This window comes from Saccostrea cucullata, unplaced genomic scaffold (assembly GCF_032062105.1).
Source record: "Saccostrea cucullata isolate Sc308-1 unplaced genomic scaffold, CSIRO_AGI_Scuc_v1 ctg2087, whole genome shotgun sequence".
Lineage (NCBI taxonomy): Eukaryota > Metazoa > Mollusca > Bivalvia > Ostreida > Ostreidae > Saccostrea > Saccostrea cuccullata.
Genome location: NW_026937984.1, coordinates 17149 through 44694, shown reverse-complemented (window position 1 = coordinate 44694; position 27546 = coordinate 17149). Strand labels below are relative to the sequence as shown.

General features: G+C 34.0%; 1 protein-coding gene across 1 annotated transcript; it reads left to right on the top strand.

Annotated features, from left to right (window-relative positions):
* Positions 1 to 1986: 1986 nt before the first annotated feature.
* On the top strand, positions 1987 to 23915 carry LOC134249232 (transmembrane emp24 domain-containing protein 2-like). The gene is made up of 5 exons (XM_062731605.1): positions 1987 to 2250; positions 6506 to 6698; positions 14655 to 14762; positions 17302 to 20043; positions 22704 to 23915. The coding sequence occupies exons 1-4, from the start codon at positions 2065 to 2067 to the stop codon at positions 17424 to 17426; spliced, it is 612 nt and encodes a 203-aa protein (XP_062587589.1). The 5' UTR covers positions 1987 to 2064; the 3' UTR covers positions 17427 to 20043; positions 22704 to 23915.
* The last annotated feature ends 3631 nt before the right edge of the window (positions 23916 to 27546 follow it).

The following is a 27546-nucleotide window of genomic DNA, read 5'->3' as shown; positions in this document are numbered from 1 at the left end:
GATAGCTTCGATGGCCTCACTTAAGACTAAGATATGTCGTAAGTTCGTCCATAAGCATGCCTGCAGGTTTTCATTTTAAATTAAGGTTTTACATTCCCATCGAGTTCTAGGGCGGAAATACACGTTTTATCAGAATTAAAGAGAAACCTTTTCTTCTTTTCCAAATAATTATAGTTTTTGAAAGTTCGTAAAAAAATTATATCTATAGGAAAAGTCATTCAAAGATGTCTTTTGAAAAATCAGGTAGGCGATAGAACAAACGTTCGCGGTTGCCTTCCCCACTAAGACTCCTTTGTTTGTTGAACACATTCAACAAATTGTTAATTAAAATATAGAAAATTTCATACCAAGCAAATCAAGTTTTTTGTCTACTGTTCACTGCAGGGGAAGGGGGGGGGGGGGGTGAGCAGACTTCACAATGCTGTTCATATAGATTGTAAAATACATATCTGTGTCTGTAATACATTTCTTCTTCAGTGTTATTTTTACAAATGAATACAAATGTACTTGTACTTACGTGCATAAATAAAAATGAGTTGAATTTTATTCAAAAGTTTTTAGCCGTGTCATTGAAACATTTCCAAGTTGATCATGTGCATGTTTTGTTGACATATAACATTAAATTTAAAAAAACCCCAAAAAACTTCACCTGACGAAGAAAAATAATCAACAGACGGGAAACACTTTTCCTTTGTATTAAATGCTTAAATTATAAAGTCCCTTTTTAGATCCGGCATGCACTTGTTTCCCATTATGTTCTTGTATTTTAATTTATTAATATATTTGGTTTAAAAAAAAAACGCAACTACATGTATGTGTGTTTAAAAAATTGTAGGGAAATTAAAATATTACCTAATGATCAAAGTATTTTATCGTAAATATAAAATGGTGATGTGTGCTTACGGCGATTCGCAAGACTGAGCAATTATTGGTATCGATAGAAGCCAAGTCTATCGTACAATGTAAATCAGCAAGATAGGGGTATATCAATGTAAACAAGTTTCACACCTTCTTTTGTTTACAAAGAATCAAAATAATCAACTGGAATTTCATGGATTAATATAATATTTAGATCAGAGACATTAATAAATATATAATGTCTCTGGTAAAAAGACCGCATATTCTGACTTGAAATGTAAACATATATGTATGTCTTACGATTAAATCCTGCTGTATCATATACGAAGGTATAAAAGAAAGAAGAAATTATATTAAAATTAACAGCCATTATTAAATATAAATAGAGAGTTTAATAGGGTGCTTGGTTGCCCGGAACGTTTTTTACGGCCGGAACCAATCTTACGCGGGCCGGAACGTTTATTATGGCCCGGAACCAATATTATAGGTATTTAGCGTTCCGGCCGGAACGCCAAGTTACCCGGAACGTATATTATGCGACACCCGTAGCAATGGTTTTTAAAAAAAGGGGGGAGGGTGTCAAGTTCCCCAAATTTTACCTGAGGAGCAAAATGAAATCAAACAAAATTTAATTGTAACCCCCCCCCCCCAAAAAAAAAAAAGAAGGGGGTAACTTCCGAGAGTAATCTGACAAGCAAAGGAAAATTATAAAAAGAGTAAAAAGTGATAATTTTCATAACAAATGTATATCAAGTGCTTTGTATGCACGTTGACACTATAAAGAAATAAATATATACTTGCTAAATTATTATCAATCATCAAAAAAGATTTTATTTCTGTAGACAAATGATAATCAAAATTTTGTGCTAGTGTGTAAAATTAAAACCGGATCCATAAAAGTATGGGCCTTCCTTAATAAATTTTCTAAAGTTAATTTTTTTTTTTTGTCTTTTTTATTCAAAACTATTGGAGAATAATTGCACATTGGAATTTCAAATCTGATGAAAAATATGGGACTTCAAAGTCCAAAGTTTTACAGTAAGTTATGGAATCTTATGGGTGCTGAACGTCATGGTGTCGAAAGTATCATGCACCAAAAGCCAAAGATAAACGCATGCGCAGAAAAAATACGTGGCATCCTGTTTCATTTTTAGCCGACGTGGTTGTTACCAAGTTAATTTTTCTGAAACAAGTTCCTATCTCAAGATGGGAATTTTTAATATAGGCATAGCTGTGTTCATTTCAATAATTAGTTTGAAATTAGTTGATTGTTATTTTTTAAATATTGATGCTCACGCTGAAGAATGCTTCTTCGATAAAGTAACATCTGGGACAAAAATGAGTTTAATGTTCGAAGTAGCGGAAGGCGGTTTCCTCGATATAGATGTTAAGGTATGTTATCGTAGACCTCTTCATGCAAAACTAAAGTTATAGCTGTAGGAAAGGGAGGGCGAGGAAGATGCCCATATCTTATTTTGGCCAACATTTGAAGTCATCAGTCAATGACGATCGAGGTCCTGCTATTCCAGCACAATCTCTTGATTAAGCTATTGCTTGAAATATTCAGAATAGCTTGGTAAAGCTATTTTATTTATATGCAGTTTATCTCAGAAACGTATTTTTGTGAGAAATAAACAAAAAAGCAAATATTTGACAATTCATATGTGCAATGGGCTACTAGATGCAAATCTGTAACATTATGGTAGGATTTCATTTGTAATACCGGCGTACGCCGAATGCGCCGCTTGACCTTTCGTAACCCGGCTTGTTACTTCATTTGACCGGGGAAGGTTCGCCGGCGTACGCCGAATGCGCCGGTCTGAAATGACCGGCGAGGAATTCGCCGGTCTTAGAAATATGGCGGGAAGAGAAAACAACTTTGAAAATGCAGATACTTTTACCAAATCGATATGTTCTTTATTTGTTTGCATATTTTGAGCAAATCTCTATTCATATATTTAAAATATGTTTTTATTTTCTGAAAAATAAAATTTTTCATGAGGTCCATGGTTTTTTAAAATTGAATTTCGAATTATTCTACTAAGACATAATGTAAAAAGTGATAAAACTTAATTAATTGATTATCATTTAGCGTAATTATTCATTTTTTAAAAATGTTTTCGCCGGTTTAATTCATTTGCCTCTTAGCCGTTTTACGCCGGTCATATGACCGGCGCAATTCGGCGTGCGCCGATTGGTGACAAATGAAACTGGCCCTATGGTTTTTATATATTTGTCTTCGACCATAACGCTACAGATCCTGTAATGCAAAAAATGTTCAATTTACGGCGCAATATTTTTTTACGCACTTTTGGGGGAGAATTTTTCCACTTTCCAGCATCGGTCAATTAACTGCCTTTCACTCCCTAATTCTAGGCACATTATTTAACTAATCTGTATTTTCTAGGCACATTATTTAACTAATCTGTATTTTTTATCCATCTCCCTACCCTTTATAGTCCTCTCTACAAGTGATAAACTCGATTGCATAAAATTATTTGTTAGATTGCTGAAAATTATTGCTGAAATGGCGCATAATTTTAAGTCATGGGGAATAAAATGTAGATATTAGTATTTATTTGTACTCTGAACTAAACAAATCTGAATTTCAACGCAGAATTTTTTGGGCAGTGTCGTTCAAATATTTGACAAAATTGTCACCTATGTAAACAAGTGCAACTTTTCTGTGTTTTCACTGAAAAAGAAAAATTCCCTCCATCTCGGGACTTGGACTTGGATAAGTTTCACCTATCAATCGTGTTTCTCACTTCATATTTCTGTCATCCGGGCAACCAATCAATAATCTAAACGAATTAAAAATGACAGATCTTTTCCGAACTTGTTCAGAAGACTGATTTAGGGAGAGGGCTAAAATAGGTTTTGCCTGCTGCCCGATCCCATTCACTTTGTCATTTATGTGAATAAAATTTTGTATTAATAAAAAAAATAATTAAAGACTGATTTAACTTCGGAGGCGCATGTGAGACCTTGGTGCCTTAAATAGTCTAGATAAACTCCAAAAATGAAGTAAGAAATTGAGACTGAAAAAGACTACGAAAAAAGAGTCCATGCATGAGCAGATACAAGAAAAATGTCGATTTTTCATGGGTCTACAAAAACTCTCAATGCAAAGTTTTAGAAAGTATGGTAATTAGAGCAGTACTCGGAAAATTTAAAACAAGGAGATATTAAATTCAGTTAAGAAATTTATTCTTACCGGCAGTATTAAACTCGATGTCGTATATCCAAAATCACTATTATGCAAGAGTACAAAGTGATAAATAAGTCAATACATATATACACTAAATGATTTAATAAGGGCAATTATTTATTCAACAAAAATTAAAATTAAGTCACAATTTACATTTGACAAGAGTGTCTAAACCATAAACAGCAATAAAAATGTTAAAATTGAAAGGTAACCTGGAAAGTTTACATGTTATGCCTCCATTTTGAATCGCCACCTACATGTACTAAATACAGCCATAAAGCGGCCATATATTAGGAGAAAGCGAAGGACAATCCATTGTTTGTTTACATCTGGCGCCATTTTGCCACAATGCATGACGGAGCCAAAGACTTCTTATTTGGAGTTCACACCATTTTTGGAGTTCGTCTAGACTGATAAAACTTAGACAAACTCACTTTTGTTCTCTGTCTCACTTTTCCTCTATTAATTCTGTTGGTAAAAGTGAGACTGATCAAAAGTGAGTTTGACTAAGTCAGGCCAGGACTTATTGACTCTTTTTGGTACAGGGTTCTGTACCCTTCCAGTTTGGAATTTTGAATTGAAAGTGTTAAAAACTTGGAAATATTGATCTGATGTCATACATTAATTATGTTGAAATGTTAAATAAAGAGTGACTTTGAAGCTTTATTCCCTATTGATGTCTTTATGTATCATTAAAATTTCAAAATTCAAGTTTGTTTTGATATAGATTAAAAACCACTGTAAAATTTGGTGTACAATGTTTTAGGACCACATTGTTAATGTTTTGGGACCTGACTAATACTAATGTTTTGGGACTCGCCACTAGATGGTCTGGGACTAAAAGAAGTTTCAGGACTTGGATTAAACTTTTTTGAATTTCCAGGGATTTTTTCTACCCATTGTAAATGGGTCTGGTACCAGTTCAGTTAGGAAAAATACAAGCAGGAATTTCTGTCATGTTAGCAAAAGAAATTTATAATTTAATCATGTTAATTATTTAAAGAACAAGATTTTGACCTGTATTGTTTTTAGCTCACCTGAGCCGAAGGCTCAAGTGAGCTTTTCTGATCAAAATTTGTACGTTGTCTGTCGTCGTTGTCGTTGTTGTCGTTAACTTTTCACATTTTTGACTTCTTCTTAAGAACCATTGGGCCAATTTCAACCAAACTTGGCACAAAGTATCTTTAAGAAAAGGGGATGCAATTTTGTTCAAATGAAGGGCCACACCCTTATTCAAGGGGAGAGAATTCAGAAATAGTGAAAATTTTATGGTATGTTTTAAAAATCTTTTTCTCAAGAACCACTGTGCTAGGAAAGATGAAACTTATAGGGAAGCATACTCAGGTAGTGTAGAATCAAATTTGTTCAAATCAGGACCCCCAGGGGTAGGGCGGGGCCACAATGGCCGATCAAAGTTTTACATAGAAATATATAGGAAAATTCTTTAAAAATCTTCTTCTCAAGAACCACTGTGCCGGGAAAGATGAAAGTTATAGGGAAGCATCCTCAGGTAGTGTAGATTCAAATTTGTTCATGTCATGACCCCCGGGGGTAGGGCAGGGCCACAATGGCCGATCAAAGTTTAACATAAAAATACATAGGAAAATTCTTTAAAAATCTTCTTCTCAAGAACCACTGTGCCAGGAAAGATAAAACTTATAGGGAAGCATCCTCAGGTAGTGTAGATTCAATTTTGTTCATATCATGACCCCGGGGGGTAGGGCGGGGCCACAATGGCCGATCAAAGTTTTACATAGAAATACACAGGAGAATTCTTTAAAAATCTTCTTCTCAAGAACCACTATGCCAGGAAAGTTGAAACTTATAGGGAAGCATCCTCAGGTAGTGTAGATTAAGGTTTGTTCAAATCATGACCCCTGGGGGTAGGGTGGGGCCACAATGGCCTATCAAAGTTTCACATAGAAATGTAAAGGAAAATTCTTTAAAAAATCCTCTTCTCTGGAATAGCAATGGGGCCAAAACATGGAATCCAAGTTTTACATAGAAACATTTAGAAAGAAATCTTTATAAAAATCTTCTTTTCAAAAATAGCAAAGCCATGATCAGTCCTATTCATAGCGAAGCATTCTCAGGTAGTGTAGATTCAATTTTGTTCAAGTCATGACCCCTGGGGGTAGGGCGGGGTGACAATGTAAGTTCAAATGTAAAGGGCAATAAAGCCAAATGTAGTCAAAGAAATATGCAAGCATTCTTAGTTAGTGTAGATTCAAGTTTGTTCAAATCATACCCTCTCCCTTTTAAGGATATTTTGGGACCACTATTGGGTTTCAACTTTTTAATAATAAACTGATTTATGCTTTTTTCCTAGCCACATTGCTCAGGTGAGCGATGTGACCCATGGGCCTCTTGTTTTAAAATGCTTTTAAGAAGTTTGATTCTCTTTCTGAGTTATCAACTCTGAATATTATATGGTAGATATATGGACCAGATGGGAAAATCATCCATCAGGGAGACAGGGAATCCAATGGAAAGTACACGTTTGCTGCCCACATGGATGGTGTTTACAGATACTGCTTTAATAACAAAATGTCCACTGTGACCCCAAAGATTCTCATGTTTACAATGGACATTGGAGAGAAACCGAAAGAGACTGATATGGATGGTGATGGTATGTATAATTTTGCTGAATTTAGTATAAATTTACTTGATTTTTCTGAGCTTTATGTGATATATATTAAATTATATAACATTTTTAGATAAGTTTTCCTATTATGTCACAAATGTAATAAGTTTTGCTATAAACCCTGAAAAATGCTGAATCAGAATGTAACTACGAGTGCTAAGTATCTTGTCTTAAAAATCGACAAAAACATCATTTTGGTTTCTAAAATAGACATTTCATTTAAACATTAGTAAGCCTGCACCTAGAAACATATCCACGCTTCAGCATGTTCAGTCTCTCGCTGAATTAGTAAGCAAAGTTGTCCATGTGATCAAGGAAATTCGGGATTATGTGACTAGCGACTGTCACTCAGAAAGACAAATAACCGCAATATCAACACTCAAAGATAGTTATGACAAAGCTAATGTACTTTCATAAATAGCCTAAGTTGCCATGTTTGTTCTGTTTAACTGTTTATTCAAAACCAGAGTTAAATTGATGACAAAATGCCAGAAAAGTAAAATTTGAGAATTTTTTTTAATGAATGTTGGTCATCCAACTTTTCCCAAAATGATGAAAATTTTCCCAATTTGAACGGCTCAAAAAGTGGTGTGAATGCCCTGATGTGAATTATTTTGTCCAGTGTTTGATAGAAACTGAAAGTTTGTTTTTGCAGTTTTCAAAGATTTTATCAGTCAACATCTCAATAACATTTCTAAAAAATAACTATAAAAGCTACACTTTTTTACATTTGATTTGAAAAAAAGGGGTATGTCTTTTAACCACAAGGAACCCCCAAATGCTTCCCAATGTCCCTTTTTGTACCTTATTCCTATAAGACTTTTTTAATAAGCCCTGTGTTAACCAAATTTGCAGGGATGGTACATCTAAGGATGTACACTTTCAGGCTTGCATCTAAAGGTAACTCTCAATGGCTCAAACTCCGATCTCTCGAAGTGAACCTTAGGGCTGTATCAATATATCGATACGTATTGATATTCAAGAAAAATATCATATCGAAAAATTTTTCTTCTAATTCTGCTAAAAAGATGGGAATTTTAATCAGCAAAGATTATATTTAACTTTTTTGAATTAAAACTGATCAATAATAACACATTTATTAGAGAAATAACACAGTTTTTATAGTTATTATAAATTGCATAACAATTTTATTTTAACATGTTGATTTTACAGTCATTAAAAGTTTCGATTGGAAGTGTTTTATTTACTGACTATTAGGGCTGGATCAATATATCGGTAATCGGTATATATCAATATTTTTTAGCAATACGATAACCGATACAGAGATGCTTGCATATTGCTCAATTATTTCAACGTTTAATCAAGAGAAAGAAAAATGTCAAAGTGACTAATATTACGAACGACTTATCTGAAATCGTTTAAACGCATGTAAACATGTCAAAAGTGTAGGGTCGCTACATAAAAGTTAGCAGCAAAAAGGCAAAATGTAATTATATTTGTCAACAAGAAGTCGCAAGTTCTGGTGGAACAACAAGCCTATATATTATTACCCATCTCAGATGGCATCGCAACATTGACCTGTTTGCTACTGTGAAATTTAAAGGCAATTCAGGTAGGTAAAATGGCGCGTCGAAAAAAAGTCATGGAATGTAAACCGATAATAAGATATCAATCAGAATTTTTAAGTCATAGTTTATTTTAACTCAAAGCAATTTGGTAAAATATTTTATCTGCCATTACTTCCACGAATACGACATAAAGTGAAGTATACACAGTCAAACAGGTCAATGTTGTGATGTCGTCTGTGGCTTCAGAACGAGTATTTAGCACCAGTGGCAACATATTTACATGCACAAGGACTTTTCTGAAACCTGACTAAGCGGATCGATGCCTTGATTTTTCTGAAGAAAAAAATGGGCAAATAACATTAATCTGTCATACACTTGTCCATTCAAAGAGAATGAAAAAAAAAAAACAAGGATTTAAAATGTTTTATTATTGTAAATTTATGCTTTAATCAAAAAATACTATCACGTCTTTAAAACAACATGCAAAAAATAGTGTATTCTCATTTGTCTGTATTGGCAATATGTATCGAAGATCGCACCTCTGTATTGCAATATGTATCGTATCTAAAAATTTCTTTCAATACCCAGCCCTACTGACTATGGGATAAGAACTTTGAAATGGGTAATAAAACACAAATTTTTTATGAAGTCCATACATTAAATGATTCATTAGCCTTTTTTGATGGACTTGTTTTAGAATCCAATATATCGCATATCGCTTTAAAAAATATTGAATCGTATTGAAATTTTTTGCTCAATACACAGCCCTAGTGAACCTCTGGTCCTGTTTTTTTCCCTCTTTATATCTAAGCAAATTTACTCCTGATATCTCGAAGTTCTCTATCTCTCGAACCAAAACATGGGTCCCGTTACACATATTTCATTGAATTTTACTCTCTACCTCTCGAAGTTTTGATTGCACGCATATACACACCAATCAAGCGTAAAATTGATGCAGCCTGGACTTACCTGGAAAACAGTTGAGGCCTGGGGCTGGCATGGAGGTGTTAACTGGGTGTTAACATCTGTGGGTCATCCGTGTGTTGATATAATTAATTGGTTATTATATTGGTAAATTATAAATGAATTCACAACTAATTTTGACTTGAAACCCAGACGATAATTTTTAGAAAATAATTTATAGACGTTCATTTATTAGTTTCCAAAGACTATGAACTTTTATTGGAGTCTACATAATACCAGCATTGCAAATATTGTACAAGAAATTCCTTTCTCTAGGACTGAATACCATTTAAAAACATCTGTTGAACACAGGTGAAGGACCCCATCAAGCCGCGAAATAGCCAAACTGACAATTGCTATTCGGGTTTCATGTAATCATGAAAAAATTAAGAACAAATGAATATTGAAACTTTAGGAATTTGTTTTATTTAGTCGAAATACCATTATTGCTGTTGATATCAAGTAAATTGTCTGTAAAATACGATTGAAAAATGTGAAATGACTTTATTTACATATACTTCCAGTATTTATAATAGCAGAACATCGATGATCGGAACTGAAAAATCCCATACATGTTAACCTATTGTGATGAAAAATAGGGAGATTCAGACCTCAAAAGCGATAGCATTGCGCGTGCGTTGTTTTACGCTTGGATTACCGACATTTTTCATGTAATATATACATGTATATATATAGCCTTAAATGAAACCTGCAACAAGTAAAATTGATGCAAAGCATCAAATCAGTCGCAAACAAAATTTAGCATTTAAAATAAATCCTTTCACATGCAAGGAAAGCACGTCAAGATATTCAAAGGTGAAAAAGTTAAATCCTTTTTATTTTAGACTGTCTTCAAAGCAAACACCAAAAAAACAATTTTAAAGAATTAAATAAATAGATATTTTTACCGCATTTGCTCATAAATAGATTGATCGATGTAAGAAAGAGTCAATGTTCATTGATGAATGACAAGAAATTATTGTCATCAAAACGAAGGTGTAGGCCTGTCAAAATGAACCACGTGGTGATACCCTGGATCTTGGTCACATGACATACAATGTATATCTGCATGCAGAGCAGGATCTTTCTGTCGTTTGAAGATGTACAGTCATGTAGAGCAAATGTAGAATAACTTTTACTGGTAGTTGAAAATCTTCTAAAAATTTTATTGCTATGCGTATTTACCTCATCATTATTATCTGGAAAATCATGACGGTTTACTTTCATATCTTACACACTCCCAGGCTGGGGAGTATCTAATGTAAACTCTTTTTATATAACCATAAATTATCAATTATCTGATAAGAAATGATAATTAAATTGAATTATAATAACAACATTTAGTAGTAAGTGTAAAGCAATTTTTTAAAATATTTTACTCATGATTTATACTTGATATCATTTAACTAAAGAATTATTTTATTGAAGTAATAAAAAAAATAACGTCTCGTTTCCCCATGTGCACTTTCTAACACAACCACAAATAGATCGGCCGCTGCTGATCTTAAATATCAACTGCAAAGAAGAAGACAGAAACACCTTAAGTTTGACATAAATTGTACAAATTCAAATATTTTTCATGCTCATCATTTTGCTTGGATTGGCTGTTTAACTTAGCCTTTTGAAGAGTGATCTTTTTAACAATATAGCCTAGAAGCAATAATTCTGAATGTTCATTCAGTTGTTAAACAAAACAAATGATGACATGGTTTAAACTAGATCTAAAACAAGTTTCTATCTTTCGTTATTTAAATCAGATTTCCTGCGATGATTGAAAACGAAAGTAGAGATGTGCCACATGGCTTGGTCAATCGAGTGATTTCTATTTACTTTATTGATAAAATTGTGAGCTCCTGTGCTTTTATAGATGATGCCAAACATTTTCATCTAATTATTATAAGCTGTTTCTCCTTTTTCATGGCAGTGATGTTGACTAAATTTATCGTAACCAATGTAATCACTGGTAGTCTTGTGCTGTTGTCGTTTTCAAATTTGTGCTTGAAATCTATGTACACATCGATACAAAAAAAGCATTTGTATGCTTCTGAGTCAAATCACGCAATATCTAACGAGATAAATTTATGAGAGTAGCTTCAAAAATGGATACCGAAGCGAACCAAAAATACTTTAGACGCAACTTTTTTAGAAAAGTGGTAGATTTCTGAATTAAATCGGTAGGCAGGAGATGGAGTGAAAAAGCGGTAGACTCCCGCCTAAATCGGTAGAGTTAACAAGTATGAAAATCCGGATTTTATTTACTTTCTATTTCTCGAACCCCCCAATCTCTTGAACTTTTCTTGAGGTCCCTTGAACTTTGAGAGATTGAGAGACACCTGTAGATTTTCCAGATGAGTGATTTTGGGATGTACACTTCTAAATTAAATTTACTAGTTTAATGTGGGAGATAGAGTAAAATCATAGCATAATTTTTGGGGTATAGGTCAATACTTTTTTCTGAGAAATGATGGGGTTACTCTATTTTAAAGATTGACTTTCTAAGACTCAAGTTTATGAAAAATGAACCTAAATTGGTAAAATTTGGGTCAATTTAAAACAAATTTGTATAATTTTCGTAACTTTTTAATGAATTTGTCAGAGACCAGAAGAGCTTATGTGATACTAATGCGTCCGGCGTCCGTCTGTCTAGCTGTATACAATTTTTCAAAATGCTACTCTTCCTATAGTTTTCGTCTGATTTCAGTATAACTTGACACACAAATAGACTAAGATACATAATTCTGTATATCAGTTTTTGAATTCTATGAAGGGTGTTGTTGTGGTTACTAACAATAGAAAGAGGTAGGTTCACAAACCCCATAAAATGGCCCTGTCATTATACCAATAAACTGACCAAGTCGGCCCTGTCATTATACCAATAAACTGACCAATTCCTTACGTCCCATTTCGAACATCAACATAATGTGGAGACTTCTTGCTTTCATTTCCTATATAAAAAAATTCCTCTGGGAGTCCATGTTCTGATATGCAGGCTATGTGAAACTACAATGTTCTTGAATTTTGAAGAAAATTAGTGAATTTGAGCATCTTCAATTATTGATTAAAATATGAGCACACCCCAAGATCCAAAAATTGTTTCATGGATTAGAATCTTTCGCAACAGTTATTTCATTATATAGTTAAACATATTAGATCGGAGGTTGGGGGTTATGCAAAATATTCAAAAATGCTGAAAATTATGGCTATTTTTAAAGAATTTTTCGAGATTTGAGCAAAATGACGCAATTCATGACGTCATAATACACAGACAAGAGAAAAAAGTACGTCATTTTTAGCTCTACTGGTCAGAGACCAGAAGAGCTTATGCGATAGTAATGCGTCCGTCCGTCTGTCTGTCTGTCTGTCTGTCTGTCAGTCTGTAAACAATTTTTCAAAATGCTACTCCTCCTACAGTTTTGGTCTGATTTCAATATAACTTGGCACACAAGTAGACTACACTAAGATACATAATTCTATGTATCGGTTTTTGATTTCGATGAACAGTGTTGCCGTGGTTACTAAAAATAGAAATTTCTGTGAAATTCTTTCAAAATGCTACTCCTCCTACAGTTTTAGTCTGATTTCAATATAACTTGGCACACAAGTAGACTACACTAAGATACACAATTCTGTGTATTGGTTTTTGATTCCGATGAATGGTGTTGCCGTGGTTACTAAAAATAGAAATTTCTGTGAAATTCTTTCAAAATGCTACTCCTTATACAGTTTTAGTCTGATTTCAATATAACTTGGCACACAAGTAGACTACAATAAGGTACATAATTCTTTGTCTCGGTTTTTGATTTCGATGAACGGTATTGCTGTGGTTACTAAAAATAGAAATTTCTGTGAAATTCTTTCAAAATGCTACTCCAAATACAATTTTAGTCTGATTATGATATAAATGTGGCATGCAAGTAGACTGCACTAAGAACATAAAGAGACTTAATCAAGGATCATTATTCTATTTATTGCTGTTGAAAAGTTTCAATTTCCAACTGCTTAAATACTTTTCTCTTCCTTTGCTATAAGTACAAACCAGTAGAGCTTCAGTCTCAACAGAGACTTCTGGTTATTTGATATGAAGTTACAAAGGGTCCAAGTGAAATTTAACATATTTTAAACTAAAAATGAGCTGTTCTGATTTTTCAGAAATTCACAGGGCCAAAAGAGGCCAAAGATGAACCTTGATCTTTCTGTGAAATTCCGTTAAAATGGTACTCGTAGTACAGTTTTGGTCTGATTTTAATGTAACTTGGCACACAAGAAGACTACACTAAGATAAATAATTCTATGTATCAGTTTTAGATTTCTATGAGCGGTTTTGCCATTGTAAATAAATATAGAAATTTCTGTGAAATACTTTTAAAAGGCTACTCAAAATACTGTTTTAGTCTGATTATTATAATATAATTTAGCATGCAAGTAAACTACACTGAGATACATAATGTTGCCATGGCAAGTAAAATAGAAAATTATGTAAATTTTTATTAAAAGCTACTCCTACAGCTGAAGGCTTAAATTGCAATCTTGCCACAAAAAGAGACGTAATCAAGCATCATTACTCTATTTACTGTATACAGGGAAATTTTCGCCCCCATTTTATTTTCGCCCCTTTTGCCCTCTCCTTGATCGGGCGAATTTAAAACGGGGCGAATTCAACTTACATCTCAAAATTTCTTAAACAGAACTATGACTGGGCGAATTTAAAATGGGGCAAAATTGTTCACAAGTTCAAAAGGGCGAAAATAACATGGGGCGAAAATAACCCTGTATGCAGTATTGCTTTTGTAAAGTTTTATGTCCCAACTGCTACTTATCTCTTCCTTTATTATAAGTACAAACCAGTAGAGCTACCATCTCGACTGAGAATTCTGGTTTCTATTTGGGTTCACTATAGGGTTTGTGATGCACTTAATTATGTTGTGATGCTCTAAATTAATGTTCTAAACGAGATTGTTATGATTTGAAACTTGCTGGATAACTTTATAGTGACAAATACAAATATAGATCAAGTTGGATTTTTTGGTATAAAGTTGTTTTTAACCAAGTAAAATGAGATTGTTCTGAGCTGTTCTGATCAAAGCTTGCATGGGTGTTAAATGGCATTCAAAGACGTCATCTTTCTTTGCAAGGGAGATCAACTTAATTCCAAGACATTTCATTCATAAACAAGTAATAACCAAAATTTCCACATTTTCGTGGGGATTTTTCATACACAGTGTCTAATAAAATGAAACCTTAAAGAGAAAAGGGAATCCCAGAAGGGACATGTATTGCTTATGCAATACTCTCAGAATGCTTGTTATTTTTTACCCTGGTCGTAAAAATGCACTTATTAATTTGGTAAAGAAGAGCAGTCATTTTTTTTTGTTTGTTTAAAAAACAATACCCACTAGTTCTTTTTCTTAAATTTGATGCAAATGTAATGTCTTTCACCATTTTTTCTTAGCCAATCATAACAAGCTGACAGAAATGATAAATGAATTGTCTACAGCACTGACAGGTGTTAAACATGAACAAGAGTATATGGAAGTCAGAGAGAGGATCCACAGAGCAAGTAAGGCATTCAAACTTAAGTTGTTGTAGGGTGAGCCAAAGGCTCAAGTGAGCTTTTCTGATCACAATTTGTCCATTGTCTGTCGTCGTTGTTGTAAACTTTTCACATTTTCGACTTCTTCTCAAGAACCGCCTGGGCCAATTTCAACCAAACTTGCCACAAAGCATCCTTGGGTGAAGGGGATTCAAGTGTGTTCAAATGAAGGGCCACACCCTCATTCAAGGGGAGATAATTGGGGATTAATGAAAATTTGGTGGTATCTTTTAAAAATCTTCTTCTCAAGAACCACTGTGCCAGGAAAGATGAAACTTATGGGGAAACATCCTCAGGTAGTGTAGATTCAAATTTGTTCAAATCATGACCCCCGGGGGTAGGGTGGGGCCACAATCGCCGACCAAAGTTTTACATAGAAATATATAGGAAAATTCTTGAAAAATCTTCTTCTCAAGAAAACCAAAGCCATAATTGATCATATTTATATGGAAGCATCCTCAGGTAGTGTATATTCAATTTCTTCAAATCATGACCCCCGGGGGTAGGGTGGGGCCACAATCGCCGACCAAAGTTTTACATAGAAATATATAGGAAAATTCTTGAAAAATCTTCTCAAGAAAACCAAAGCCATAATTGATCATATTTATATGGAAGCATCCTCAGGTAGTGTAGATTCAAATTTGTTCAATCATGACCCCTGGGGATAGGGCGGGGCCAAAATGGCCAACCAAAGTTTTACATAGAAATATATAGGAAAATTCTTTAAAGAATAGCAAAGCCATAATTGATCATATTTATATGGAAGCATCCTCAGGTAGTGTAGATTCAAGTTTGTTCAAATCATGACACCCGGGGGTAGGGCGGGGGCACAAGGGCCGACCAAAGTTTTACATAGACAAAAATAGGAAAATTCTTTAAAAATCATCCTATCAAGAATAGCAAAGCCATGATTGGTCATGGGACTACTTTTGGATATAAACTATTCAATAATAAACTAATTTCTACTTTTTCCCAGCCACAGTGCTGAGGTGAGCAATGTGGCCCATGGGCCTCTTGTTTCAGTAGTCAGACTGTCAGAACATTAAATGGAGTTACCCAATTGAATTTTATTTAGATTTTTTGAAGAACTTTTGAACATATTTAATGGTACTAACTTTGCTAAATTCTGGGTTTTTTTTAACCCACCAAGCCAGCTTTCCTTTTTATACCCCCCACAAACGAAGTTTGGGGGGTATATAGGAATCAGCTTGTCCGTCTGTCTAGCTGTCTGTCTGTGCAAAATTGTCCGGTCCATATCTTTCTTAGGGAGGAAATTAGAGTCTCTTACTCCACACAAAGATTCCTCATGACCTAAGGTTGTGTCATGATCTTGACCTAAGGTCATTTGGGGAAGTTCAAGATCACTGGAAGAAAAAATTCATAATTCGTGTCCGGTCCATATCTTTCTTATGGATAAACTTGGTAGGTTCTCATTCACACAAAGATTGCTCGTGACCTAAGGGTGTGTCATGACCATGACTCAAGGTCATTTGGGGAAGTTCAAGGTCACTGGAAGAAAAATTTCGTAATTTGTGTCCGGTTCATATCTTTTTTATGGATAGACTTGGTGAATTTCACATTCTGAAGACGTCACCTCGAATCAGTACTTTCAGTACTTTGATTATGGAGGTGCATAAATGCTCTGCTCTTCAACGCTCGAAATGTTTTCACATCCACTGATCCAATCTGGCCAGACATTTTGGGTTTTATTGACTGGTATTGTTTATTTGTGCAAGCCAGACCTCATAAATTTTCATTTCACATGCTGAATACTATCATTTAGTAAAGAAAAAAGTATTTTGAAAAAAAAGAAAATGGATCATCCGGTATTCGAACCCAGGACCTCTCACTTGTGAGAGAGTGTTTCAGACAGATAGAAAGACGGACAGACGGACCCAAATTAATATCCCCCACTTTTCAAGCGGGGGACAAAAAGTTTGTTCATCATTGGAGCTAATGACAAATGCAGGTGGTGTCCCCCAATCACCTGTTCGAGCCAATTTTTAACGACATATACTGTCAAATTAGCACAATAGTCAATACGTCAGAGTATCAAGTGTCCTTTCATGCAAATTGATCAATGTTGTCGCATTTTTTGATGAAATGTAAAATTTCCTACTGAATTCCAAAGGCAGACATGACTGAGTATTTAAAATAAAATGAAAAATGGGGCGGGAATTGGAACGAACATTTCTGGAAGTGGGAAATTTAAAATAATATTTTTTAGGTTTCTCTTAAATACGAGCGCAGGTCGGATGAACAGGAAATTTTATTGGTGTGGCCTTGGTCCTATTGAATTCAAAATGTGATTTTATTGTATTTTCAAATGTTAATAAAATTTGATTTAATTAAATGTTGTAAATTTAGTCTATGAGTTTCATTTGTGTATATTATTTACATATTATTTCAAGAAAAAGATAGTATTTAAAAATGTTGCAGCACATGTGCATGTTTTTAAATGTTATAATTCATGTTTTGATTATTTGTTTGATACTCTCTTTTTCAGTCAATGAAAACACCAATTCCCGGGTTGTTCTGTGGTCTTTCTTTGAAGCCCTTGTGCTAGTGGCTATGACTTTGGGACAGGTCTATTATTTAAAGAGATTCTTTGAAGTCAGAAGAGTAGTTTAGTTATGACAAACTGTATACAATTCTTCAACCATTCATATTCCATTTGAAATACAATATATTGAATAAGTGATTTGGTATAATTGTTTTGGCCAGAGCCTTGAAATAGTTATAGGCCTAAAAAATTAAGATTAGTGACTTGGTTCTCATGCCCGGGTGAATCTCATTTAACAATGACCAATGCTCAATTTTATCCTCAAATGAATGAAATAAAATTCCTTTGATGCGCTCATGCCGTGCATAAAAAAGTTTAGAATTTCTAACTGCATTTTAGAATCATTAAAATGTTTGACAAACATTGAGTTGATCAAGATGATCATAACTATTTGCCTAGCCAAAAAATAGCAAATATGACCATTGTTGTTAACAGGTTAAGGCATCAAGATTAAGTTTGGTCATGAAGGATTCACTTCAGTGCAAATTCATAAGGCATAAGGGAATGACTGTAATAATTCCATGGCACATAGTGAGGGTTTCTGAATGTTGTTCCATGCTATAACTTCATAACGCTATCAAAGACGGCTTCCTCAATCTTGGAACTTGGACATCAGCAAGATTCACAGATTTCATTTAGTGTGGGCAAAAAAAAAGACAAAATTGACGTTTGATAAAATCACAAGCGCTATTTATATTGTAGAAATACTCTTAGATTAGTTGTGTTGCGTAAACAATTGACCAGATGCATCACTAAAAGTGTTGAATTCTCTAAGTTTCATTACACAAATCATCAAAATGTAGAAGATGCAGGAAAAAGGAGCAGGGAACAAATATTCCTGATTTCTACAGTCAATATTGAATCACTGTTGATCAAAAGTTGCTAGTTTTAAAATTATATAAAAAAAATTTTTTAATTCCGCGTCTGTTTTATATGAGCTAAAAAATGGGGGGAGGGGGTCCTCCTTCCTGCATTCATTTTGGGAAAAAACTGGCCTGAGAACCAAGTTATTCATATTTTTTGCCTTTAATTCTTTTAGCTCACAAGTGAGCTTTTCTGATCATGTTTTGTATGGTGTCTGTCTGTCTAGCTGAGAAGCTGTCCGTCTGTCTTCTCAAGAACCACTTGGCCAATTTCAACCAAACTTGCCACAAGTATCCTTGGATGAATGAGATTCAAGTTTTTTCAAATGAAGGGCCAGCAACCTCTTTCAAGGGGAGATAATTATGAATTAGTGAAAAAATATTGTCATATTTTAAAAATCTTCTTAAGAACCACTGGGCCAGGAAAGCTGAAACTTATGTGGAAACATCCTCAGGTAGTGTAGATTCAATTTTTTCTTTTAAATCATGAACCCCTGAGGGTAGGTTGGACCAGAATGGACAATAAAGAACTTTATTCGGTAATAACCAATATTTGCCCCCCAAATCAAACTTTGGTGGAAATATATTTAATTAAGTTCTTAAACAGGGGTGTATATGCTGACTTCAAAGCACTGAATATTTTCATGAGTAATGACGCCATATGTACGCAATGACGTCACAAACATGACGTAAATTTCAGTTTTTGATGAATTTTACAGAAAAATGTACATATTTCGTCGATATTTTAAGTAAAAGTCACCGAGCGCATGTGTGTTCAGGATCAATATTTTGATATAATGTGCAGAATGATAATATCAATGAAATATGTCAATATTGTTCCTGAACAAACTTGCGCTCTATAAAATTTAAAGCTAAAATTGTTGAAATTTTGTCCATTTTGTCCTTTTTCTGAAAAAGGATATAAAATCGGACTAGTTTGTGACGTCATAAAAACAAAAATTGTGAATACACTGCTTTGACACTATAATATTTTCTGTTAATTTATATTTCTCATACAGTTTATTGAATTCAGCACATTTCAGGAAGTTTTCAAAATTTAACTTTTATGGGGGCAAATATATGCAATATACCGCATGTAGTTCTTTTACATAGGAATACATTGAAAAATTCTTTAAAACTCTTCTTCTCAACAACAGCAATGCCTTGATTAATCATATTTAAATGGAAGCATACGTCAGGTAGTGTTGTTTCAGGTTTGTTCAACTCATGACCTATGGGGATAGGATGGGGCATCAAATCTGATTTTAATATATAGGAAAATATCATTAAGAATCTTCTCTTAAAGAACAGTAAAGCAATGATTGGTCAAATTATAATGGAAGCATCCTCATTTAGTGTAGATTCAAATTCGTTCAAATCATGACAACTGGGGGTAGGGTGGGAAACAATGAATGATTAAAGTTCTACATAGGAATACATTGAAAATTCTTTAAAACTCTTCTTTGTTATACCAGCAAAGCCATCATAGGCCATCATATCTTTATGGAAGCATCCTCACATAGTGTTCTTTCAAGTTTGTTCAATTCATGAACTTGGGGGGGGGGCAAAAAAGGCAGATCAAATTTTTACATAGTATTGTTAAGAAAAATTCTTTATCTTAAAAGAAGATGAAAGCCATGATTAATCATATTGATATAGAGGCATCCTCAGGTAGTGTTAAATCAAATTTGTTCAAAGAAGGCCCCTGGGGTAGGGCTGGGCCACAAGGGGGATCAAAGTTTTGCAAATGAATAAATAGGAAAAAATCCTGTGCTCAAGAACAGCAAGGCTATTTCTTTTATTGATAGGAAAGAATCATAAGGTGCAGGGTTTGACATCAAGCTTTTGGAATACTAGACCAGTCGGGCTACTCTGGCAAATTTTTACTAGCTCCGACCCTTTAACCACTAGCCCTGACCAAACTTAAGAAAAAATATTTAAGCACAAAATAGTGAAAATTTATGAATAACCCTATTTATAATCTGTTTAATTTTGTTTGTTTATCTTTACCAATGTATTCTATATTTTAATAACGAAATTTTCCCGCAAACATGTCAACATCGAAAGTATGTCATATACATGCGGCTTGTTAAGTTGTTATGTTTAGTCCTAACTTAACTTAATCAACTTGTGCACAATATTAAGACGCTACCAATAAAATGTTCAGAGAATTAAAGTATATTAAAAATAATAATATTATTATTATATAGTTTTATTGCCATTTATACCGTTGACAGATGTCGTAAAAGTGAATCTTTCGACAATGACAATCGTAACTACTCAGCCATTTCCACGAATGATAAATAGCTTATTGTTTTTGTTCCTATTTAGGAAAATGGACGAGTAGTTACGAATGCCTACAATGACTGCTGTTCGATCATGCTGTCTGTTACGTATGTAGTTTTCTTTCTACTCTGCGGTTAGAAATGTTTTAATTAGGTCACCTGAGTAAACTCAGGTGACCTATTGCTATCTGTTTTCGTCCGTCGTCGTGCGTCGTGCGTTGTGCGTTAACATTTGAACATTTTCAGCTTCTTCTCTGCAACCACTGAACCAATTTCAACCAAATTTGGCATAAAGCATCTATGGGTGAAGGGGAACAAAAATTGTGAATTTCATGATCCCTGCCCCCCTGGGGCCTGTGGGGTGGGGCCAAAACCACTAAAATTAGTGCAATCTTTAAAAATCTTCTTCTTTACTCCTGGACATCAAGCAGTCAAACTGTTTGCATGATTTTAATCAGTAATGAGTCCTCTACCAAAATTGTGAAATTCATGGCCCTGGGGTCAGGGGTTCTAGTGCCGGGGCTTAGGTAGTGAAAATGCATTATTTCTTTGAAAATCTTCTTCTCTGCTCCTGGGTATTAAATAAACCAACTAAGTACATAGTTAAGATGAGCAAGAGTGCCTCTACCAAAATTGTGAATTTTATGGCCCCAGGGTCAGGGGTTCTGGTGTTAGGGTTGGGCTCTATTGATTATATAGTGAAAATACATGAATTCTTTGAAAATCTTCTTCTCTGCTCCTGTGTATTAAATAAACTAACTTAGTACATAGTTATGATGAGCAAGAGTGCCTCTACCAAAATTGTGAATTTTATGGCCCCAGGGTTTCTGGTGTTAGGGCGGGGCACTATTGATTATATAGTGAAAATACATGAATTCTTTGAAAATCTTCTCCTCTGCTCCTGGGTATTATATAAACTAACTAAGTGCATAGTTATTATGAGCAAGAGTGCCTCTACCAAAATTGTGAATTTTATGGCCCCAGGGTCAGGGGTTCTGGTGTTAGGGCGGGGCTCTATTTTATTTCCTGGGTATTAAATAAACTAACTAAGTGCATAGTTATGATGAGCAAGAGTGCCTCTACCAAAATTATGAATTTTATGGCCCCAGGGTCAGGGGTTCTGGTGTTAGGGTTGGACTGTATTGATTATATAGTGAAAATACATGAATACTTTGAAAATCTTCTCCTCTGCTCCTAGGAAATAAATAAACAAACTAAGTGCATAGTTATGATGAGCAAGAGTGCTTCTACCAAAATAATGAATTTTATGGCCCCAGGGACAGGGGTTCTGGTGTTATGGTGGGACTGTATTGATTATATAGTGAAAATACATGAATTCTTTGAAAATCTTCTCCTCTGCTCCTAGGAAATAAAAAACTAACTAAGTATATAGTTATGATGAGCAAGAATGCCTCTTCCAGTATTGTAAATTTTATAGTCCCAGGGTCAGGGGTTCTGGTGTTAGGGCGGGGCTCTATAGATTATATAATGAAAATACATTAATTCTTTGAAAATTTTCTTCTCTGCACCTGGGTATTATATCAACTAACTAAGCACATAGTTATGATGAGCAAGAGTGCCTCTACCAAGGGTATTAAGCAGATGAACTACCAATATATGATGGACAAGGGCCATATCTTCCACAATTGTGAATTTCAAGGCCCCAGGGTCAGGGGTACTATAGAAGGGGGGGGGGGGAGGGGGTTGTACTTATATACTGAAAATGAATGAATGGTTTGAAATCTGCTCCTTGATATTAATCAAATATCAAGGCCTAAGGTCAGGGGTTCATGTATGGTAGGGGCACTACTGATTATTGCTGAATATTACTGATTAGTTGAAATGCATTTTGTGTTCCCTTACCCTGCATATGGGTACTAAGTAAACAAACTAAGCAACTGCTAAGTGTATTGTTATGATGATCAATGGTGCCTCTTTCAAAATTGTGAATGCCATAGCATCTGGCTTAAAAAAGTAATTCACTGGAAAGTTGTTGCATAATGCTCAGGTGACCTATAAGGCCCATGGGCCTCTTGTTTTATTTTTCATTAACAGTAAATTTTATTTGAAAATATATAAAAAGTTCCTTTATTTTTCTCACATGACCAGTCGGTCTAGTACACAGACATTTTACCCAACCGGACCCATCTTTTACTAGACTCAGTCGGTCGGACGTGCCTTAATGTCAAACCCTGAGGTGGTTTAAAATTCTATCCCCCTCCCTAGCTGTATGTAGATTTTTCATTTTTTTCTTTTTTCCTAGCCAATGTGCTCAGGTGAGTGATGTGGCCCATTGGCCTCTTGTTTTTATTACTGGGATTAGAATTTTTTTAAATATGGAGAAAAAAATATATTATTAAGGTCCATGCTCACTCTATTCACTACCATCTAATTTATAATTGTTCACAGTTTTGGGATACCTTGTGATGCAAAATTTTACAAAATTAAGTGTTATTGTTAACTTGATGATTGTACAAAGAAATTAATGCAATTTATTCCAATGAGAGTTACCTCTCATATCAAAGGGTCAGTGCACTGAAGTTAAAGCACAATTGATGAAGAAAAAAGATCAATACATGTACGAAAGTGTCTTGAGATAGCTTTAGTGTAAATAATCATTCTGAAGATCATTCACTTGTATTTCTTGACTCGCTTTTTGTATGTTTGTTTATATTAAGGAGTGAATGGTTATAGTGCTGAATCTGTGTGTCTGTGTCAACTTTGATGAGCAAGTGTCATAACAAAAAAAAATGTAGCTTAACAGTTGTTTAATTTATACAAAGGCTTAATCATCAATTATGTTTGAAAACAAGTCAATTACTTTGTACCATTACAAGAAAATATTTATGTAATTTTACTAGTCAGTAAAGTTGTCAAAATGAAATGTTAAGCATGTTTTTAAAAGTTGTTATGTGATCAGTGTAAATTAATGCCTTGTATGTCTATACATACCAATTGAGCTACAGTTTCATCTCTGTTCTGTATAAATTTTCTTTCACTATAGGTGTAGGACCTATCATAGGGATAGTTTTTTTAAATTCATTTATTTTGTTGTTAAATGAAAATCATGCTGCATCATAAAGAGTTGTACTTTAAGGTAAAGTCTTGAAAATAATGGCAAAACTAGCCAGAGCAAATTGAAAAGTCTTAAGTTTAATATTAAAATCATTTATAATCTCATTTAATAGAAATTATAGCATGTTATAAATGAAAAATGTAGATGAAAAAGTTCATATATTTGGATTATTAATTAAGCTGTGCTATGTTTTATTTCAAATGTTTACTTCTAAATGGGATGAAATATTTGCTTATTTGATTCAGGTTGATTAAAGCTGAAGCTTGATTTTGGATGCTGTGTCTTTTTGTTGCATTCCTTCAAATAAATAAAATTCCATGAAGAAGAAATACATGTACCATTTTGCTTTATTTATTGGTATCCAATGTGAAAAAATTTCATCTCCAGTTGTCTGTCCATTTGCTGAAATAGTGTAGCTTTCTCCATAACTGTTTTGTTTACATGTATCTCCTGAAACCATCAGATTAAAATTGGAGTTTGTTACATTATCGCAACTATCTATTCATCTGTATGTAACTCCTTTTACATATGTTTAGGTTTAACTTTGTGGAATCGGATTGTTTATCACATTTATGTTTGGTAGATATGCAGATTATTTTGCAGTCATGCAGATCACTGGTATTTATATTGAAGTTATGACCTCAAGTCTTTATTTGCAAGTATATCTGTTAACTGTTGTAAATACACTATTTTATGGTGGCCTATTTATGCCATCCACATAACTTTTTGTTAACATAGCATATCATGTCAAATCAAGATATGTATCTCGTCAAGTCATGATAACTTTCTGGTTTGTTGTCAAACACCGACTTTTATCTTGTCAAGTCAAGATAAGCTATCACGTTTTGTTGCAATAGCTATCTTGACATGACGAGATAACTTTTAATTGCGAAACAACATAAATTATCTCACTTTGTCGAGATAGCTATCGCAAAAAATACGATAGCTTTTCTTGACTGTACAAGATAAAAGACAGTGTTTGACGACAAACCAGAAAGTTATCATGACTTGACGCAATAGTTATCTTCACTTGACGTAATATCTTATGTTGACAAAGAATTATGTGGATGGCATAAATATGCCACCATACTATTTGATATCAAAAAGAAACCATTTTTAGCTCTACTGGTCAGAGACCAGAAGAGCTTATGCGATAGTAATGCGTCCGTCGTCCGTCCGTCTGTCTGTCTAGCTGTCTGTCTGTCCGTCTGTCTGTCTGTAAACAATTTTTCAAAATGCTACTCCTCCTACAGTTTGGTCTGATTTCAATATAACTTGGCACACAAGTAGACTACACTAAGATACATAATTCTATGTATCGGTTTTTGATTTCGATGAACGGTGTTGCCGTGGTTACTAAAAATAGAAATTTCTGTGAAATTCTTTCAAAATGCTACTCCTCCTACAGTTTGGTCTGATTTCAATATAACTTGGCACACAAGTAGAGTACACTAAGATACACAATTCTGTATATCGGTTTTTGATTTCGATGAACAGTGTTGCCGTGATTACTAAAAATAGAAATTTCTGTGAAATTCTTTCAAAATACTACTCCTCCTACAGTTTTAGTCTGATTTCAATATAACTTGGCACACAAGTAGACTACACTAAGATACACAATTCTGTGTATCGGTTTTTGATTTCGATGAACGGTGTTGCCGTGGTTTACTAAAAATAGAAATTTCTGTGAAATTCTTTCAAAATGCTACTCCTTATACAGTTTTAGTCTGATTTCAATATAACTTGGCACACAAGTAGATTTCAATATAACTTGGCACACAAGTAGACTACAATAAGATGCATAATTCTGTTTATCGGTTTTTGATTTCGATGAACGGTGTTTCGTGGTTACTAAAAATAGAAATTTCTGTGAAATTCTTTCAAAATGCTACTCCTTCTACAGTTTTAGTCTGATTTCAATATAACTTGGCACACAAGTAGACTACACTAAGATACATAATTCTATTTATCGGTTTTTGATTTTGATGAACGGTGTTGCCGTGGTTACTAAAAATAGAAATTTCTTTGAACTTCTTTCAAAATGCTACTCCTTCTACAGTTTTAGTCTGATTTCAGTATAACTTGGCACACAAGTAGACTACACTAAGATACACAATTCTGTATATCAGTTTTTGATTTCGATGAACTGTGTTGCCGTGGTTACTAAAAATAAAAATTTCTGTGAAATTCTTTCAAAATGCTACTCCTTATACAGTTTTAGTCTGATTTCAATATAACTTGGCACACAAGTAGACTACAATAAGATACATAATTCTGTATATCGGTTTTTGATTTCGATGAACGGTGTTGCCGTGGTTACTAAAAATAGAAATTTCTGTGAAATTCTTTCAAAATGCTACTCCTCCTACAGTTTGGTCTGATTTCAATATAACTTGGCACACAAGTAGACTACACTAAGATACACAATTCTGTATATCGGTTTTTGATTTCGATGAACAGTGTTGCCGTGATTACTAAAAATAGAAATTTCTGTGAAATTCTTTCAAAATACTACTCCTCCTACAGTTTTAGTCTGATTTCAATATAACTTGGCACACAAGTAGACTACACTAAGATACACAATTCTGTTTATCGGTTTTTGATTTTGATGAACGGTGTTGCCGTGGTTTACTAAAAATAGAAATTTCTGTGAAATTCTTTCAAAATGCTACTCCTTATACAGTTTTAGTCTGATTTCAATATAACTTGGCACACAAGTAGACTACAATAAGATACATAATTCTGTGTATCGGTTTTTGATTTCGATGAACGGTGTTGCCGTGGTTACTAAAAATAGAAATTTCTGTGAACTTCTTTCAAAATGCTACTCCTTCTACAGTTTTAGTCTGATTTCAGTATAACTTGGCACACAAGTAGACTACACTAAGATACACAATTCTGTGTATCAGTTTTTGATTTCGATGAACGTTGTTGCCGTGGTTACTAAAAATAGAAATTTCTGTGAAATTCTTTCAAAATGCTACTCCTTATACAGTTTTAGTCTGATTTCAATATAACTTGGCACACAAGTAGACTACAATAAGATACATAATTCTGTATATCGGTTTTTGATTTCGATGAACGGTGTTGCCGTGGTTACTAAAAATAGAAATTTCTGTGAAATTCTTTCAAAATGCTACTCCTTATACAGTTTAAATCTGATTTCAATATAACTTGGCACACAAGTAGACTACAATAAGATACATAATTCTGTGTATCGGTTTTTGATTTCGATGAACGGTGTTGCCGTGGTTACTAAAAATAGAAATTTCTGTGAACTTCTTTCAAAATGCTACTCCTTCTACAGTTTTAGTCTGATTTCAGTATAACTTGGCACACAAGTAGACTACACTAAGATACACAATTCTGTGTATCAGTTTTTGATTTCGATGAACGTTGTTGCCGTGGTTACTAAAAATAGAAATTTCTGTGAAATTCTTTCAAAATGCTACTCCTTATACAGTTTTAGTCTGATTTCAATATAACTTGGCACACAAGTAGACTACAATAAGATACATAATTCTGTATATCGGTTTTTGATTTCGATAAACGGTGTTGCCATGGTTACTAAAAATAGAAATTTCTGTGAAATTCTTTCAAAATGCTACTCCAAATACAATTTTAGTCTGATTATAATATAAATGTGGCATGCAAGTAGACTGCACTAAGAACATAAAGAGACTTAATCAAGGATCATTATTCTATTTATTGCTGTTGAAAAGTTTCAATTTCCAACTGCTTAAGTACTTTTCTCTTCCTTTGCTATAAGTACAAACCAGTAGAGCTTCAGTCTCAACAGAGACTTCTGGTTCTCAAATGCAATTCATGGTGGCATATTTATGCCATCCACATAACTTTTTGTTAACATAGCATACGATGCCAAGTCAAGATAACTTTCTCGTCAAGTCGTGATAACTTTCTTGTTTTTCAACAAAATCGACCAGAAAGTTATCATGACTTGACG

Bases quoted from the DNA above. Each gene is read 5' to 3' on its own strand.
- LOC134249232 (XM_062731605.1), top strand. From the start codon at position 2,065: ATGGGAATTTTTAATATAGGCATAGCTGTGTTCATTTCAATAATTAGT. The intron at 6,699-14,654 runs GTATGTATAATT...ATTTTTTCTTAG, and splicing joins GACTGATATGGATGGTGATG to CCAATCATAACAAGCTGACA. The intron at 14,763-17,301 runs GTAAGGCATTCA...TCTCTTTTTCAG, and splicing joins AGAGAGGATCCACAGAGCAA to TCAATGAAAACACCAATTCC.